The 20,897-nt window shown below is 30.7% G+C and overlaps 1 protein-coding gene across 1 annotated transcript in view; it reads right to left on the bottom strand.

The window, feature by feature from the left end:
* Positions 1-20,897, bottom strand: part of LOC145256408 (lipoxygenase homology domain-containing protein 1-like) — a 798,046-nt gene that overhangs the window by 139,477 nt on the left and 637,672 nt on the right. The window contains exon 18 of the mRNA XM_080115275.1: positions 18,172-18,245. Within this exon, the coding sequence (XP_079971401.1) occupies positions 18,172-18,245 (74 nt within the window). The remainder of the gene's footprint in view (positions 1-18,171; positions 18,246-20,897) is intronic.

Here is a 20,897-nt window from a genome sequence, read left to right as displayed (position 1 = left end):
TTTTAATATTTTCTTTCTTAAACTAATTTACACGTCTGGAATGACTGCTTTTCACATTTACATTCGTGACATATTTCGACTCCTGTTCTCTTTCTTTTATATTTTCATCTAATTTTAAGACGAAATGTCTAAGAATATTTATAATCAAGAGAAACTAAAAACAACTGTTAACAACCAGTTGATGTACGTTTAAATATATACAGCTCATTTCTATGGCTTCTAATGAACTGCTGTGAGATTTATAGGTCTCAATCATTCTTCTTTCTAACATATGACATTATCTTGTGGAATTTGCAAAGTCAGACCCAAATAGCAATTCATTTGGCATATCGGTACTTGATTCAGAGTAGCCTATTTTTTGTTTCTTCCTCTCATTATATTATTGATATGAAAATAATTTATTCTCAGTCAGTTTCTTTTCTTAATATAAATATCCCAGCTTAGAAAATGATCAGAATAGACAATTTCATTCTTACTCACTGATAGTGGTGTTAAGGGAATACAAAAAGGCAAATATACTCGGATTATGAGATTTACAATATATATATATATATATATATATAGTTGATATATGAATTGCTCCTGTGACAGATAAGGTTCAGCAGCTCTAGCAATGTAGAATTTGTATTGAATACATAAAAACATATGGAAAAGTAATAAAACGAAAACAAAAAGGATCACAATTAAAATTCATGCATCGCTAATTAGATTCCTCCATTCATTCTAATGAAAGGAAGGTAACGAGAAAAGATTTTAAAATGATCTGCTATCAAAAGATTGTAAACTATTAAAACAAAACATAATAGGATTATTTATAGTTTTTACCTATTTGGTTTAAATAATGATTTAATGATCAAATAATATCATGATAATTAAATTTAATTTTAAAAGTATTATTAAAAATTAAAATAAGAAATAATATTCCCCCTCCCAAAAAAGCTGATATAGTTTTAAAATAATGCAAAACAACATTAAACGTTCAAAGACTCTCAAGCAACGCCGTGTAGATTGTGATTAAATATTGTTTATTCATTAGAAAAAATTAATAAAAACGGTGTCCATATTTATTTTATTATAAAGGTGTGCTTTTCTTCAGTAGCATGTTATTCTTGAAGAGTTACCGCCCTTGGACTAATGATATTACTATAGGCTTATTAGACAGTTGACTTATTTTATTGGAGATATTGATGGCAATCTTCTGTCTGATAAGTTTGATGGAAAAGCAAGCCAATATGTCCGGAGCAAGCACAGCTACAGGAGTTACCGGAAAGGTGTTGAAGTACTTCACCATCTGCCTATCGAAACTTTCAACCATATTTTTTTGTGAGGATTGGAGATAAAATTGTAGTCCAAAAACAAATGTGAAAACAAATGTTTTTTTCTAAAAATATGTTTAAACATGGAATAGTGAAATAAAAATACAATGACTTGTTGGGTTGTGTTTAAGGTGCAATACCATCATGAAGCTCTGATGATTTCTTCTGCTAGCTGTCTCTTCTTTCCATTAGACTGATTTCTAATTCTCTCATATTTGGTTTGCTATCACTTTGACTTCCTATCACCTACTTATGAAAATCTGATTGCCTTTAGTGCTTTCTGGTACTGGCAAACCGTTTTGCATATTCAGTCCTAAATCAGTCTCAAATTTTTACACCTACATAAGATGAGTATGAGTTGGTTGCTGGTACAAAGAGCTAATGTCTAATGTAATGAAACTTCTCTCTTTACTTCCTGTCCAGTCATTCGATGGTGGGGAAAACTCTCCAATAGTAATTGACTAAATATTACACAATCTCAAGTCATATACATCTGCAGTGTCAGATTAGACTAACATGAAGCCTGTCACACATTTTAGATCAAGCCTTTTTTTGCAAAAACCCTATGGCATAGTGCATAAAGTACTTGGTAAAATTCAATTGTAAGTGACACTCTTTGGGAAGTTAAAGGTTCAATCCCCAGTGCAGGCGACACTAAAAAACAATTGTGAATTACTTAGCACTTCTATCCAGTTATGGCTGACGGAACAAAAAGATGCTACCCCCGTGGATTAAATTAAAGGGTTCCATTGGAAATTCTGTGGAGATTCCTGAGTTCGACAGAAAGATTCTTGAGTTTGACGAGATACACCTGAAGAAAATCGGATGTGACATCGGCTAAAACGTTGTGTGAATAAAACTCAATATGAGAACAGTAGTCTGAATAATCAATCCTCATCTAAAAAATTGAGAAACATAAAGATAATTTTAATCTAAGAACATGAAATAGAAATTGAATAAGCCTTTGATAGAAAAGCATGGACATGTCTAAAAATGATGTTTCAAACGTAAGAATGACAAATGGACGGACAGAAACTTCCATAGAAATAAGTGAACACATTTATTGAAACGATACATATATATTCATATTCGAGTATCATACTTAAATTTTAAAAGTCAATAAAAGTAAATATAGAACTATATAACATTATATACGAGCAGGGCTACTTAGCGTTGCTTGGAGCCATAAAAAAATAGAAGATATTAAAAAGTGTGTGTAACATCTGTATATTAAAACTCCAATCTCTCTACCAATATCAATCCATCTCTCTATCTGTTTCCTTTTCTCTTTCCTCGTTTTTTTTTTCACATCTATTTCCCCACCTCTTTTTCACATCTGCCTGGCCCATTCCTTTCTCTTATTCAACCGTATTGAAAATAATAATAATAATAGCCGTACCCAACCACGCGTTGCTGTGGCTCAGTTTGTTTAAATGGATCCCCACCTCCCCAAAAAGACCACATTTATGTTTTTTATAAGAAGGAATTAGTGTGGCAAACTGTTTTTTTTTTTCATTATAACAAAATATCCTTAAGTTAATTAATAAAGAAAAATATCTGGGCATATGAAACAAAACACGCGTTCCGGCTATTGAAAGAGAAGCGTTCATTTAACTGGAATTTGAATAAAAATAATAAAATAAACAAATAAAATCGACTGCTTTTTTGCGTTGTAAAGCTTTTATTATTTTTCTTCCGTCTTCACTTTTTTTTTTTACTATTTATTACGTACGAAGAAGTGGTAAAAAACCCAAATATATAACAAAAAATGTTCTCAAAAACCAGATAAGTTACTCTTTTACCTATCTGAATAAATTTTTTACTCACTTTAAAACATTTTAAAAATAGCTACTAGTGGACACTTACGTCTTTGAATTCTTCATAATGACTTAAAAGAAACAAATCCAACATCTGGGCTGGTTCATCTACCACTAGCCTCTTCCTCTTCGATAGGGCCGAAAAGAGAGTCTCTAATCTAATAGGTCCCACTTTGTCAACTAAACTCCAACCCCTGTGCCACCGCTGCAATGTTACATCTTTGTGCCTCTTTTTTTTTTCTTTTTTTTTTTTTACATGGAGGTCACCACTTATCAAGGCCCGGAAGCCACTCGGGTATAAAGGTTATTGCGTGTACAGTAATCAATGGGATAGTATCATAGTAATCGTTAGTATTGGAGATTTGATAAAGTGTCTTACTTAAGGGGGCGATTAATCAGGGATTTGTTTATATTGGACTTGAAGACATCCAAGTTGTAGTTAGGTGGGAAACAGGCAAACGGAAGAGAGTTCCACAGGCTTGCACTTCTAAGAAAGAAGCTTTGTTCATGGAATCTACGTTTTGATTTAGGCACAGATAAAGAGTGGGGAAAATTATTGACAGTGGTTTCAGCTAGACGGGTGTTTATCGTGAAAGATTGGCGAGGGGGGACCAGAGATTGGAGTAGTACTCCATCCTTCGACGTACTTGGCTTTTATATAGAAAGAGAATTGCATCAGCCGTGAGATATCTTCTGGAGCGGTAGAAGGACACCAGGATTTTCCCAGCGACCTTGGCAGCAGTCTTGATGTACATGTTCCATTTCAGATCAGGAGTAAATGTCAAACCGAGAAGCTTGTCAAAACATGGAGCCTCCCCAAGACGAGAGCCATCCATTTCAATTGATACTAGATGGGGATCAGAGCGTTGATAATGTAAAGATAGGAGCTTGGTTTTAGATGCATTAAAAGTAACCAGCCACCTCTTCCCCCACTGTACTATGTGCTCAAGATCAGAAGAGAGAATCAGAGAGAACTTTGTCATTTACGGCCTTTGATGTGTTGCCATAGATGGTCGTGTCATTAGCATAGATGTCAAGGAATGATTTAAGTATGTGTTTTGGGAGATCATTGATGTAGAAGGTTATTTCTGCTGAGGTGGTTGACTACTTCTCTATTTAATATGGATTCCACCAACTTACTCATGACACACAGAAGACTTATTGGTCTGTACTGAGAGGGAGACGACTTATCACCTGAATTCTTAAATACAGGATATACTAATGAGTTTTTCCAGGGTGTTGGGAAGCACTTCTTAAGGCAACGCTTAAACAGTTTTGTAAGTATGGGGGCAAGTACTGGTTGGAGCTTTTTCAGTACTATAACTGGAATGCCGTCAGGGCCAGTTGCTTTACTGGAATCAAGAACCTTGATTAGCTTGGCGACCTCATCCACAGATATTTGTATGTTGTATAGCGTGCTGTCTGTTATAGGAGGAAATACGGGGAGTTGATGGCCTTCATCTCATAGGGTAGAATTAGCTGCAAAGTTCTTGGCAAATAGTTTGGCTTTGTCTGATGCTGATGAGATGACCTCAGGTCCATTAATGATGGTTGGGATAGAATGCACGCTTCTGTTCAGGATCCTGTTTGCTATTTGCCAAAACTGGTGGGCACCAACCCGCTGCTCCGCTACTTTGGATTTAACGGACTGAGCATATAGCTCTCTTGCATTTTTTATTACTCTTTTACAGTGGTTGCTGGCAGTCCTGAAAGTAGCTTTAGTCTCAGTGCATCTATTACGTTGGTAGCTATGGAAAAAGTGATTTCAGTGTGCGTGATGGCAGCAGCACATTCTGGGGAGAACCATGGTTTTTGTTGGAATTTTTTGGATGGTATGAATCGGTCTATGCCTACAATTAACCATTCGGTCAGGTCTGATAATATAGAGGACTTATCCTTTTTAAACATGGAATGCAGAGGTAGATCAGATATCAATGTACGGAAGCTATCCCAGTCAGCCATAGAGTATCGATATACAGTACGGTGGAGGGGTACGTCTGAAGATTTATTACATTTCATTTTTATCTACATAAAAATACATAGATCAATGGATGAAAGCATTTTATCACTTGTATGTTTAATGGTCTGCTTTTGCAGCTATCTTCTATGAATTGCTCCTGCGACAGATAAGGTTAAGCTATAGCAATGCAGAATTTTAACTGAATAACAATTGATATGCAAAAAGAAACACAAATAATAAAAAGTATCCAAACTTGATAATGGAATTTTACTCTGAAATATTAGAAAAAAACTTAATAACCCCCGTAAAATTTTATGTTGTGTTCAAAACATCGATATGACTTTCTAAAACGCACACATATATATTCATAACTTACTATATATATTACTGAAATGCAGAATATAGACAAAAAGTCTATATTCAAAATGTCAAGATCTTGTCCATTTTACCGTTTATTTTTATAAGTATGTTGCAATGTTCAATTCTTGTCAGCAACTGTTTTGTAGCGCGGAATCATTCATGTAATTATTATGTCGATTTTTGAATGTATTCAGCCCTTCACTCATCAGAATTAAAGGAACTCATCAAATTTAAAAGAAAGTAAAGGAATATGGCATGATTACAAAATCTGGAAATTGGAATTGAAGTTGCAATTGTGTTTTCTTTTAGTTACGCCATCCTTGCTTGCAAATTCATTTCCGATTTTCTGATTTTGTAATTATATCCATATTCCTTTATTTATTTATTTATTTATTCATCATCATCATCATCATCATCATCATCATCATCATCATCATCATCATCATCATCATCATCAACAACAACAACAACAACAACAACAACAACAACAACAACAACAACAACAACAACAACGCTCTGATCCCCATCTGGCATCAATTGTGATGGATGGCTCTCGTCTGGGTGAGGCCCCGTGTTTTGATAAGCTTCTGGGTTTGACCTTTACTCCTGATCTGAAATGGAACACGTACATCAAGTCTGTTGCCAAGGTCGCTGGAAAAATGTTGGGATCCTTCTACCGCTCCAGAAGATATCTCACTGCTGATGCAATTCTCTATCTATATAAAAGCCAAGTACGTCCAAAGATGGAATACTGCTGCCATATCTGGGCAGTAGCTGCTAAAAATAGCCTATCCTGCCTTGACAGAGTACAAAATAGACTTTGTAACCTAGTGGGGGATGACTCTTCCCTGCAACCTCTCTCCCACAGAAGGGACGTTGTGATCCTGTCTTTGTTTTATCGTTATTTCCATGGCAAGTGCTCGTCTGAGCTCTAATCCCCCCTCGCCAATCTTTCACGAAAAACACCCGTCTAGCTGAAACCACTGTCAATAATTTTCTCCACTCTTAATCTGTGCCTAAATCAAAACGTAGATTCCATGAACAAAGCTTCTTTCTTAGAAGTGCATGCCCGTGGAACTCTCTTCCGTTTGCCTGTTTCCCACCTGACTACAACTTGGATGTCTTCAAGTCCAACATAAACAAATTCCTGATAAACCGCCCCCTTTAGTGAGACACTTTATCAGATCTCCATTATTAACGATTACTACGATATTATCCCATTGATTACTGTACACACAATAACCCTTATTCCAGAGGCTTTGATAAGTAGTGACTTCCTTGTAAAAAAAAAAAAAATAAGAAAAGAAAAGTAAGGCCTCCTAATATTTAACTCAAAAACTAAAACTAAAATGTGCTTGGGAATTTATTTTTCTACATAGTCACCACTATTCTTGATGAACTTTTTCGAGCGATGAACTATAAAAGTCCGCCACATGCTTTATCACTCACATCGCTGTAATCGACGAACACATGTTTAAAATGTGCAGAAATCAACTGCATCGACTTCATAAATTTTAAACCTTTAATAAAATTTAAAAGTCCTCCAGTTTTCATACATTTAAAAACTCGATATCATACGGAGGTGTGATTTGCCTGATGAGATCAATGCGTTGATCGAAACAGTAGTTCTATTTTTACAACCAAATGTAATTTTGTTTATCTAAAAAAATCTAAATTAAATTAAATAATATCCTGCTTTTTTTATAAAGTACTATCAATCTACCTCGTTAAATTCACTGGTTTTTACTTTTACATATTTTTAACCTTTCTTTTAACTTTTCTTTATCCGTTTTCAATTGGTGACATGCAGGAATACAAAATATTATAAAAAAAATTAAAAACTTTTTTTACAGGTACATAATATTCGACCAATCCTTCAGTCTTCATTGGTGTAAAAAAAAAAAAAAATAAAAAAAAAAATATATATATATATATATATATATACATATATATATATATATATATATATATATATATATATATATATATATATATGTATGTATGTATCTGACTTTTATATTGCGTTTGTTAAGCATTCTTATGGCATGAAAATGGAATAATAATATGTCTTTTTTTAACATCATGGCGAGAAAAAAAAAGAAAAATGTATAAAATTATGAGGATGGAGTATATCTCTGAATTATTAATTTTAAACAAATAAATATTTGTTTATTTTCATAATATTGCGTTGTAATTTGGCTTTTAAACGTAGCTCATACATATTATATATATATATATATATATATATATATATATATATTTATATATATATATATATATATATATATATATATATATATAAGTGAACGTGTGTGTGCGTCTGTGTGTCTGTGTGTCTGTGTGTGTGTCTGTGTACATTTCCCTACGCAATAACTCTGTCAATTTTTAGTCTACAGACTCGAAATTTGATATATAGGGTACTGAGATTTTGGAAAATCGATGTGATCGGTTTTTGGCCAGAAATTTGGCGATTAACTGGTCAAAGTTCAACGATTTGACCTTTGAGAACTCTACCAAACTCCTCCGACAATTTTGGGTCTACGCACTTGAAATTTTAGATATAGGTTCCTTGGACATGGATCTAACTTAATAACTTGATTTGAGCCCAAAACAACAAATTTTAAGGGATCATAATAGGGGTCAAAATTACTCAGACAATTTCTGGTCTAAATATTTGAAATTTTACATAAAGAGTATTTAGAGATAGGCCAAGCTTTTTCATCAGTTTGGGTCGAAACTTTTTAGTTACCAATATATAAATGTATGTATGTATGTCTGTTTGCATGTCTGCCTTAAACTTTCAATAGAGGCGACGGATTTTACCAAGATCAGTATCGTTTTAAAGTTTGACCTTTCATACGACAAATATCGAAAAATTGGCTAAAAACATTAATATCTTTACCTTAAACTAGCCACTTTTCTACAGGGGAGGGTCACTTTTTTCGCCTAAATTATTGAAAGTTATCCTCTCCTTTAGATTGTCCAGCTTAATTTAAAAAAATGTCGCTTCCGGTTTGGCGGTGGTCGTAACAGCATAAATGTTAGGTTTTACCCCGTTCTTTTCCTCCTTTACGGTACGGGTTCGAGCCTGCCTTCCTACTACCACTTTTTTTTTTTGTTCAACATACACATCCAAACACGCGGGCAACGCCGGGCTGAAATGCTAGTATATCTATAAAATTGAACGTGTCTGTGTGTGTCTGTCTGTGTACATTTCCCTACGCAATAACTCTGTTCATTTTCAGTCTACAGACTTGAAATTTGATATGCAGGGTACTGAGATTTGGGAAAATCTATGTGATCTGTTTTCGGACAGAAATTTGGCTATTAAGGGGTCAAATTTCAACAATATGACCTTTGAGAACTCTACCAAACTCCTCCGACAATTTTGGGTCTAAACACTTGAAATTTTAGATATAGGTTCCTTGGACATAGATCTAACTTAATAACTTAATTTGAGCCCAAAAACAATAAATGTTAAGGGGTCATAATAGGGGTCAAAGTTAAAATAATTGATCACGTTGTTTCTTTTTCTTTTTTGCTCAACATACATCTCCAAATACCCGGGCAACGCCTGGCACCTATGCTAATATATGTATAAAGAATGGATTGATATATATATATATATATATATATATATATATATATATATATATATATATATCAATCCATTCTTTCATGTCTTGATTTTGTAATAACAATATATATATATATATATATATATATACATTATATATATATATATATATATATATATATAATGTATCATAATTTAGTAATTTAAAATTTGTGATTTGAAAAAGTTAAATTTAAAATATAGAAATTTTATTGTATGCACGACAAAGAATACAGTATAGTAAAATATATTCCCTTAACCCATGAGTTTTTGATATTTATACTTATATATATATATATATATATATATATATATATATATATATATATATATATATATATATAAACATATATATATACATATATATATATATATACATATATATATATATATATATATATATGTTTTCTATGTGCAAGTTGATCACTTGGGATATTAATTACATATAAGTAACACAAAGTTCTCTTTTAGATAGCTTGATAATGCAATACTAGAGCTATAAATATTTCTTATAATTCACTTTATAAGGAACAAACACAATTGCTTTGTCCCAATCTTGGCACATAAATATATAATAGTTCATTAATTATAATTTTGCACAACTTGGGAAACTCATCAGCATACAGTTTTTTTAGTAAAGTTTTCACATCTTATGGACAGCACTCTCTTATAAACATAGCGGTATTCATTTTTTTTTTTATTTGCAACACATATATATCATGTGTCTCGCAAACGTTATCAACATTTCATCATTCAAGTATATTTGACTTTTTGCATCCCCTTAGCAACACTATGAGTACCGATTTCAATTTGCTTGCTCTTGGTCATGCTACATCTTTCAATTTTTGGTACTCAATAGTATTCCAGATTTCTTAATTCAAGATTCGCAGCGGCATTTTATAATTCAGTTTCATACATCAATATTTTTTCTCATTAATGGAATTTCAATATTATTATTCAATTAATTTTAGACTACATTCTTTATTGCTTTCAGATTTGAGACTAAATAGCATATATATGTGTGCACAATCATCACAAAAGTTTAATTAAATTTAATTAAATGATACTACTGAAATTTTAATAATGGAAAATAATGCTGGTAGTTTGAATTTAAATTATATAAAAACACTGCTGAGAGCATTTACTTACTATCAGTTCAAGTCTCCATGTTCTTATTGCATTTTCTATCGAATTGATTATCTTATCTGGTATTTTGTACATTCTCAGGCATTCTATTATCCATACTTGTGGGATTCTATTATATGCTTTCTTATAGTCTATCCATGTCATGGCTGAGTTCTTTTTGCAGTTCGTACTTTCCACATTGTAGGTAAACATAATAGGCCTGCAGTTGCTGGGGATGGTCCCTTTTTCTGTGTTTTTGCACCAGTGTGGTTCTACCTTTGGTTATCCGTTCTGGTACATGTGATTTGTGGATGTATTTTTTCAGTTGCTGAACTAGCCTTTCATGTAGTGTTGTGAATTTCTTAAACCAATAGGCATGTATTCTGACATGACCTAGTGCTCTCTAGTTGACCATTTTTCGTAGGGTTGTCCTGCAAATTTCCTTGCTGATTTCATTCTGTTCCTTCTTCGATTTGCTGTGACTCTTCTTTCATTTCTTTCAGCCATTCTGCACTTCTGTTATGGTCCTTTCGTTCTTTCCATATCTGGCTCCAGTAGCGTTTCGTTTCTCTTGGGTTCGGTTCTGTTTATGTTTTTCCATGATTTACATTTTGGTAGAATTGGCTTTCATTATTTTAAAAGATCCTGTTTTGGTTGCACTAGTACTTAATTTTAATTTATTTTTATATATATTTCGTTATATATTTTTAATTATTTTGATTTTTGATTTAATGTTATTGATAATTTAAATTCTTTAGATTTCTCATGATAATTTTTATTGATTCGGCAGTTTCATTTTTTAGAAGCAGCAGCTTCTATATTTCGCATGAAAAGAATTTGTTTATAATACCAGGAATGTCAATCGCACAGAAACGTTCATGCTTAAAAATGTTAGATTATTTAGTCTATCATGTCAAATGTTGCTTATCCTTTCATTCTTGATTCTTATCAATTTTCAAAGCGATCTGTGCCACATCCATCATTATATTAATCTGTCACTTCCATCTTTATTTAAATAAAGTTTGGTATTTCTAAATATATATACATACCTATATCTTTGTATATGTAGGATTCAGTCATCATCATTAGTTTGTTAGATAAAGTCAATTATGAAGGCACGTCTGTTTGTTTGACCCGCCACCTTTCTCACTGCCCACCACCACCACCACCACCACCAACAACAACAACAACAACAACAACAACTCTTGAGGAATATCATTCTATCATTCTAAAAGCTTCCCTTTTTCCCCACAAATACAAGTCTTATATCTAAAATATAAAAGAGATAACTTAACTTATAATCATATTTAGTTTAATATTCGTTTTACATGCTGGCATGTGTTAGACAACCTTAAAAAATTAACTTCCAAATTAACCTATCTCTGTCCAGGTCTTTATTCATCCCGCTTTCTCAAAAGTTTAGTCTTATCACTTCATCCCATGTTTTCTGTGGTATTTTTCCCATATGAAATGAACTTAATATCTCAATCTGCTTAATAATGGCAGAAGTTTCCTGAATTTACTCCATCCATTCTTAACTCTTGCAATCACACTATCAGTTCCTCTACTCTACTTCACCGGTATCACCAAGCTAAGAAAACTTCTCAACAACCTCAACAACTTCACTATCCAAATATACTTTGTCCACATCGGAGTTCTCATCCATTTATATTATCTTAATTTGTTTCATATAAACTGCACTACTAAACACAATAACTGATCATTATAGCAAATCTCTCGACGGAGGCAACCTTTCTAGGGCAATTGCTCTTGACATATCAAAGGCCTTTGATAGGGTATGGCATAAAGGTTTATTTCATAAATCTCTAGCTATGGTATAGCTGGAAATGTCTTCTCAATTATTAAATCATTTCTTTCTGATAGGTTCATAAGAGTAGTAGTTGAGGGGCAAAAATCAGAAGCCCACAGTATTAATGCCGGTGTCCCTCAGGGGTCCATCCTGGGCCCAACTCTTTTCCTGATCTACATTAATGATCTTCCAAATCACATCCTTACATCATTTGTAGACATTTATGCTGACGATACTACCATTTATGGTAGCACATCTAAGACAGTAAACGACCAAGTTCTCTCCAATTCTCTCTCCTCTGATCTTGAGCATGTAGTACAATGGGGAAAGGAGTGGCTGGTTACTTTTAATGCATCTAAAACCAAGCTTCTCTCTTTACATCATCAACATTCTGATCCACATCTGGCATCAATTGAAATGAATGGCTCTCGTCTTCAGGAGGCCTCAAGGTTTGACAAGCTTCTGGGCTTGACCATTACTCCTGATCTTAAATGGAACACGTACATCAAATCTGTTGCCAAGGCCGCTGGAAAAATGGTGGGATCTTTCTATCGATCCAGTAGATATCTCACTGCTGATGCAATTCTTTATCTATATAAGAGCCAAGTACGTCCAAGGATGGAATACTGTTGCCACATCTGGGCAGGAGCTGCTAGAAAGGACTTGGCCTGCCTTGATAGAGTTCAAAATAGACTTCGTAGCCTCGTAGGAGATGTCCTTTTCTCTTCCTTGCAACCTCTATCTCACAGAAGAGATGTTGCGAGTTTGTCTCTGATGTATCGTTATTTTCATGGAAAGTGTTTGACTGAGCTTCAATCTATGGTCCCCCCTTGCAAAACTTTCACAAGAAACACTCGTCTAGCTGTAAACACTATCAATAATTCCCCCCACTCTTTATCTGTGCCTAAACCTAAACGTAGATTCCATGAACAAAGCTTTTTTATTAGAACTGCACGCCTGTGGAATTGTCTTCCGTTTTCCTGCTTTCCGGCTGACTACAATATGGTTGTGTTCAAGTCTAATGTAAATAAGTTCTTGATGAGCCGTTCCATATAAGTTATCAAATTTACCAAATTTTCATTACTAATGATTATTATATTGTCCAATTTCTACTGTACACTCTTTAACCCTTATCCTTGAGTGGCCTCTTGGCCTTGATAATGAGTTGATACCAAAAAAAAAAAAAAAAAGAAAAAGTCCAATGTGAACAAGTTCTAATTGAATCGTCCCCCTAAGTAATCCAAGTTTCAAAATTCCCACTGTTTACTATGCTAAAATCACAATGACTAATGTATACCTATTAACCCTTATCCTCGAGTGGCCTCTGGGCCTTGATAAGTGGTGACACCCTTGTAAAAAAAAAAAAAAAAAAAAAATTATGAATTTTGAAACTCAACTATTAGACATTAAGAGTTGTGATGTCGGTTATATTTATTTTAATTTAGTTTTATGCCAAAGGGTAAAAATATTATGAAATCTCTTTCATATACTTCCGGTTTTTGTGAAATTTGGACAATAGGTATTAAATATAAATTAATAAATATTCACTAGATTTCAATTTCTTCAAAGTATTTTGTAAAGGTGAAATTTGGGCATAATTTGAGCATAATCTCTAATTTGAAAAGTTAAACATTCACATTAGCATTAAAATCAATCCATAGTAATAATTAAGGTAGATTTCCTGAATTTCAATTTCTTCTCAAGACCCATTAAACTTAAAGTGTAAATATTAATAAGTTAATAAGTATAACTCATTATCATAATGATCTTATTTCACACAAGCAGAAAGAACCAACATTGTTAAGAATGTATTTTTGCACTCAACCGATCACACCATATTACTTTTTTTTTCTTTTTTTTTTCACAGTTTAAAATATTCAACTTTTGTGGTAGAATTAAAAAATGTACTCAGAATTGATTGAGGGGGGAGGTGTAAGTAAAGTGAGATTAATTAAAATAAATTTTGTAAATGTATAGTCTAAAGACTCTTCAAGTCACATCTGGCCTTTCTTGACAATCAGTAAGGCCCCTGGTGCACCTTCTCCCAGCCCTTAACCTCTTATAAATATTTCTATCTGTATTTTTTAATTCCTATAATGTTCAGCTAATGAATAAAATAATAAAGTAAAAAGTCATATGGATATCAAGTGTGAATGTATTAAAATGTTGTATCCTTTTGATCCAAATGAAAAATCCTTATTTAATATATGTAATAAAATTTCAGAGGTTTTTTTGAAAATATTAATTCATAAATGAGATGGCCATATTTCATGACTAGTTTCACCTGATTTTTTTTTATAGTGGTAAAATTCTAACATCATTCGTTGACATTCATGCAGACGACTCAATTATCTATGGCAACACTTTGAAGAGCATCAATGATCAAGATCGTTCCGATTCTCACTCTTATGACTTTGAGCACTTTGTGAAACTGGTTACTTTTTAATACATCTCACACAAAGCTTTTTTCTTTTTTTCTTTTTTCTTTTTTTATGACGAGAACCATTGATTTCAAAAGAAATCAACAGATGTGATGAATCACATCTCTTGATTTCTTTTGAAATCAATGGTTCTCGTCATGAGCAAATCCCTATCTTTGACAAGCTTCTTGGACTGACCTTCATCCCAGACCTGAAATGGAAGGCTTACATCAAAACCGTTGCCAAAACCATTGAGAAACGCTTGGATCATTCTACCGCTACAGAAAGTATCTAATTTCTGACACAATCTTCTACATTTTGTTTCATTTTACTCTAATCAAAGTTCTCAGAAATCAAAGGGACCCTTCCGGGGATTAACACATGATCTCCATACGAAATATATTGATATTCAAATATTCCAGTAAAGTTCTCCTTTACCGTTCAAACACAGAGTTAGTAAAAAGTTGAGAACATAATTTTCCTCCATCCAATTGATCATTTGAATATGTTATAATATATATTTCTTGTGATCTCCTGGTTTTACTCGATTCCAGGACAAAAATTCTTCTTGTTTGGTGGAGTATCGTGCTTTGTGTTGTTATTTGAAGTCACATCATTTGAAATACAGCCAGTTATCTCCTGTAGGCATTCAAGTTCTCTCCTAAGAGTCAAATATGTCATAAGCTGAAGTGCTGTTGCCACACCTGGGGAGGTTCTTCTCAGATCACCATTTCCTGTCTTGACAAAGTACAAAACCGACTTTGAATTTTAGTGGACGATATCTTGTTCTCCCCCCTTCTGCCTCTTTTTCACAGAAGAAACATTGCTATTCTATCATTATTTTCATGGCAGGTGCTCGACTGAGCTGCAATTTATGAATCCAACTCCTGTAAAACATTCACAACAAAACCCGTCTAGCTACAACCACTGTCAATAATTCCTTCCCCCACTCTCTTTCTGTCTGTGAGTAAAACTTTCCTAGAGCTATTTGCCTGGCAAACAATATTCTTGTTTTTTTTTTCAGCTGACTACAACATTGCCATCTGCAAGTTCAATGTAAATAAGTTTCTATTGAGCTGTCCCTTTAAATAATCAATTCCGACAACAAGTTTACAAACATCATTTCTAATCCATCTAAGGTGAAACCTGGTGTGCTGTGTATATCAACAGAGGTGCAAAGTATACAGTCAAGACAGACAATGAAAAGAAAAGGGGCCAGAGTATTTCCTTGAAGAACCCCGGCATGAATATCAAAGAATTCAGTGTCACCATCTGGTGATCTGACCATTGCTCAAGTGTGTTTGTATAGCATAATATCGTTAATGACTTTGTTTGGAAAGGCATATGCCTTTAAGATACTGGCCATTTTCCTTCTCTGAACAACGTTGTATGCTTTGGAGAAATCTACAAGGATTTTGGCTTTGACTCCTTTGATTAGTCTTCTGACAATAAGGATTTGACCAGTAATAGAGCGACTCTATTAAAACTAAATCTATTTTGGTTCTTCCTGAGCAGGTTTTCGATCTTTGGTTGAATACGGTTGAGAAGCATAGTGTTGTAGATTTTCGCTGCAATTGGAATGAGTATTATTCTTCTGTAGTTGCTTGGGGAAAGATAAATCCTTCTCTTGACACAGGAATAACCTCCTGATTATATACAGCATTGCATGAATCAAGAAAGAGGTTATTGAAGGTATCTTTCTTCCAGACTTCTGGAGGAATGTCATCTAAACTTGCAGCTTAATTTTCTTTAGTGCACCTAGAAGTTCCTCCATTGTAAAATCTCCTTTCTCAAGATCAACTTCCTGTTCAACAATCGGCTGAAATGGTTGGTTTGCCACTACTAGTTCGTTTCCAAGTAGCTTTTCAAAGTGTCCTTTTTATTTTAAATGTGCAGATACCATCCATTAGCACATATAACTGACACAGATTATGTATATGATATTACTCTGTTCGCGAATAACACTGCGGATGAGCAAATGCTGTTATGTGAGCTAGAAAAGTCTGCTAATGACATTGGTCTTTAAGTTAACGCCGATAAGACAAAGTTTATGACTTTCAATATGGAGGGGGAGATTAGGGCTCGAGATGGAACAGTAGTGAAAAAAGTCACTGTGTTTACATACATGGGTGGCAACATAGGTTCCATGGAGAGAGATATCAAAATTCACATCCGAAAAGCATAGGCTGCAGTGGATAAGCTGTGGTCAGTATGGATTTCAAGGCTAACTGATAAACTAAAAAGGCAGTTCTTCAGAGTAGTGGTGGAGTCTGTCCTTGTTTACGGTGCTACAACATGGACACTCACTAAAAGATTAGAAACAAAGCTAGATGACACATACATCTGTATGCTATGAAAAGTGTTAAATATATCTTGGTAAAATCATCCCATGGAGTAGCAACTTTATGGAAATCCACCTGCCATATCTACTACCATCTGGGAGTGATGTCTACGATTTGCCCGTCACTGACAGAGGAGCAAGCAAGAGATGGTGAGAAATATATGGCTGTAGAGTCCACGTCATGGGTGCGTGAGCATAGGATAACCTGCATCCATGTAAATTCAGTAAATTGCAAATGACACCAACTATGATGCTGAAGATCTGAGGCAGCTGATGGAAGACAGAGAAATCTGGAGAGAGAGAGTCACATTGGTCCTGGCAAGGAGCCTAATCAGATAGATAGATAGATAGATAGATAGATAGATAGATAGATTACTAATCTTCTCAATGTTCATCTGTCAAATTCAATCCTTATCTCCGAGTGTCTTTTGGGCCTTAATAAGCGATGAGTGGTTCGTAAAAAATAAAGGTTAAAGTTGTCCTCTTTTAAAATTAAACCATTTGACTAACTTTTTCCTTTTCTTTTCTTTTCACTTCTTAATCAAAATGTTCAGTTTTCTGGTTTACTGAATATTCAAGAAAAAAATTTTGTTTTCTAATTTTTGCTGATTTATTTTATTTTATTTTAGTATAAATATGATTATGAAGATTATGTTCAAAATCTTATGAGTAGTTTGTGAACAGCCAAACAAACAAAAAAATACAACTTTATATATAGATATTCAGGATTTCCAAAACTTTTCTATTATCGTTTGTGAATGTACTATTATGAAAAATTGTAAAAATATTGTAATTTAAAAAGAAAAAATTATTAAAATATAAATAGTTAAAAAATAAAAAAAATTATTAAAATATAAATAGTTAAAAAAAAAATTATTAAAATATAAATAGTTAAAAAATAAAAAAATTATTAAAATATAAATAGTTAAAAAAAAAATTAATAAAATATAAATAGTTAAAAAATAAAAAAATTATTAAAATATAAATAGTAAAAAAAAAAAAATTATTAAAATATAAATAGTTAAAAAATAAAAAAATTATTAAAATATAAATAGTTAAAAAAAAAATTATTAAAATATAAATAGTTAAAAAATAAAAAAATTATTAAAATATAAATAGTAAAAAATAAAAAAATTATTAAAATATAAATAGTTAAAAAATAAAAAAATTATTAAAATATAAATAGTTAAAAAAAAAATTATTAAAATATAAATAGTTAAAAAATAAAAAAATTATTAAAATATAAATAGTTAAAAAAAAAATTATTAAAATATAAATAGTTAAAAAATAAAAAAATTATTAAAATATAAATAGTTAAAAAATAAAAAAATTATTAAAATATAAATAGTTAAAAAATAAAAAAAAAAATTATAAAATGTAAAAGCATGATGATCACACAAATTTACCTTTTAGCATTTGAGAACCTCCAACAGAAATTTCCCTCACTGTTGCACCATCATCCTCATCAACTGCAAACCAACTACAACAAAATACAAAAAAAAAAAATTATTTATACTTATGAATATTTATCCAGTTATTTATTTTTTTGGCGGGTTTAAGTGAATTATTGTGTTTTGATATTGGAATTGTTCTCAGATAAAAATGTTCTTTTAAATGATTGGAAAATAGATTTTGTAATCCAGACAACATGTGTTTGAAAAAGAAAAATGCTACATATGAAAAAAAGAAAAGGACTTAATAAAAAGAAAAATGCTACATATGAAATAAAAATAAAAATGACTACATATAAAAAGAAACTGACTATATATGAAAAAATGACATATAAAAAATAAAAATGACTACATATAAAAAGAAACTGACTATATATGAAAAAATGACATATAAAAAATAAAAATGACTACATATAAAAAGAAACTGAATATATATGAAAAAATGACATATAAAAAATAAAAATGACTACATATAAAAAGAAACTGACTATATATGAAAAAATGACATATAAAAAATAAAAATGACTACATATAAAAAGAAACTGACTATATATGAAAAAATGACATATAAAAAATAAAAATGACTACATATAAAAAGAAACTGACTATATATGAAAAAATGACATATAAAAAATAAAAATGACTACATATAAAAAGAAACTGACTATATATGAAAAAATGACATATAAAAAATAAAAATGACTACATATAAAAAGAAACTGACTATATATGAAAAAATGACATATAAAAAATAAAAATGACTACATATAAAAAGAAACTGACTATATATGAAAAAATGACATATAAAAAATAAAAATGACTACATATAAAAAGAAACTGACTATATATGAAAAAATGACATATAAAAAATAAAAATGACTACATATAAAAAGAAACTGACTATATATGAAAAAATGACATATAAAAAATAAAAATGACTACATATAAAAAGAAACTGACTATATATGAAAAAATGACATATAAAAAATAAAAATGACTACATATAAAAAGAAACTGACTATATATGAAAAAATGACATATAAAAAATAAAAATGACTACATATAAAAAGAAACTGACTATATATGAAAAAATGACATATAAAAAATAAAAATGACTACATATAAAAAGAAACTGACTATATATGAAAAAATGACATATAAAAAATAAAAATGACTACATATAAAAAGAAACTGACTATATATGAAAAAATGACATATAAAAAATAAAAATGACTACATATAAAAAGAAACTGACTATATATGAAAAAATTACATATAAAAATAAAAATGACTACATATAAAAAGAAACTGACTATATATGAAAAAATTACATATAAAAAATAAAAATGACTACATATAAAAAGAAACTGACTATATATGAAAAAATGACATATAAAAAATAAAAATGACTACATATAAAAAGAAACTGACTATATATGAAAAAATGACATATAAAAAATAAAAATGACTACATATAAAAAGAAACTGACTATATATGAAAAAATGACATATAAAAAATAAAAATGACTACATATAAAAAGAAACTGACTATATATGAAAAAATGACATATAAAAAATAAAAATGACTACATATAAAAAGAAACTGACTATATATGAAAAAATGACATATAAAAAATAAAAATGACTACATATAAAAAGAAACTGACTATATATGAAAAAATGACATATAAAAAATAAAAATGACTACATATAAAAAGAAACTGACTATATATGAAAAAATGACATATAAAAAATAAAAATGACTACATATAAAAAGAAACTGACTATATATGAAAAAATGACATATAAAAAATAAAAATGACTACATATAAAAAGAAACTGACTATATATGAAAAAATGACATATAAAAAATAAAAATGACTACATATAAAAAGAAACTGACTATATATGAAAAAATGACATATAAAAAATAAAAATGACTACATATAAAAAGAAACTGACTATATATGAAAAAATGACATATAAAAAATAAAAATGACTACATATAAAAAGAAACTGACTATATATGAAAAAATGACATATAAAAAATAAAAATGACTACATATAAAAAGAAACTGACTATATATGAAAAAATGACATATAAAAAATAAAAATGACTACATATAAAAAGAAACTGACTATATATGAAAAAATGACATATAAAAAATAAAAATGACTACATATAAAAAGAAACTGACTATATATGAAAAAATGACATATAAAAAATAAAAATGACTACATATAAAAAGAAACTGACTATATATGAAAAAATGACATATAAAAAATAAAAATGACTACATATAAAAAGAAACTGACTATATATGAAAAAATGACATATAAAAAATAAAAATGACTACATATAAAAAGAAACTGACTATATATGAAAAAATTACATATAAAAATAAAAATGACTACATATAAAAAGAAACTGACTATATATGAAAAAATTACATATAAAAAATAAAAATGACTACATATAAAAAGAAACTGACTATATATGAAAAAATGACATATAAAAAATAAAAATGACTACATATAAAAAGAAACTGACTATATATGAAAAAATGACATATAAAAAATAAAAATGACTACATATAAAAAGAAACTGACTATATATGAAAAAATGACATATAAAAAATAAAAATGACTACATATAAAAAGAAACTGACTATATATGAAAA

The sequence above is a fragment of the Euprymna scolopes genome, chromosome 32 (assembly GCF_053919585.1).
Source record: "Euprymna scolopes isolate OS-2025 chromosome 32, ASM5391958v1, whole genome shotgun sequence".
NCBI lineage: Eukaryota > Metazoa > Mollusca > Cephalopoda > Sepiida > Sepiolidae > Euprymna > Euprymna scolopes.
This window is presented reverse-complemented; position numbering and strand designations above follow the sequence as displayed.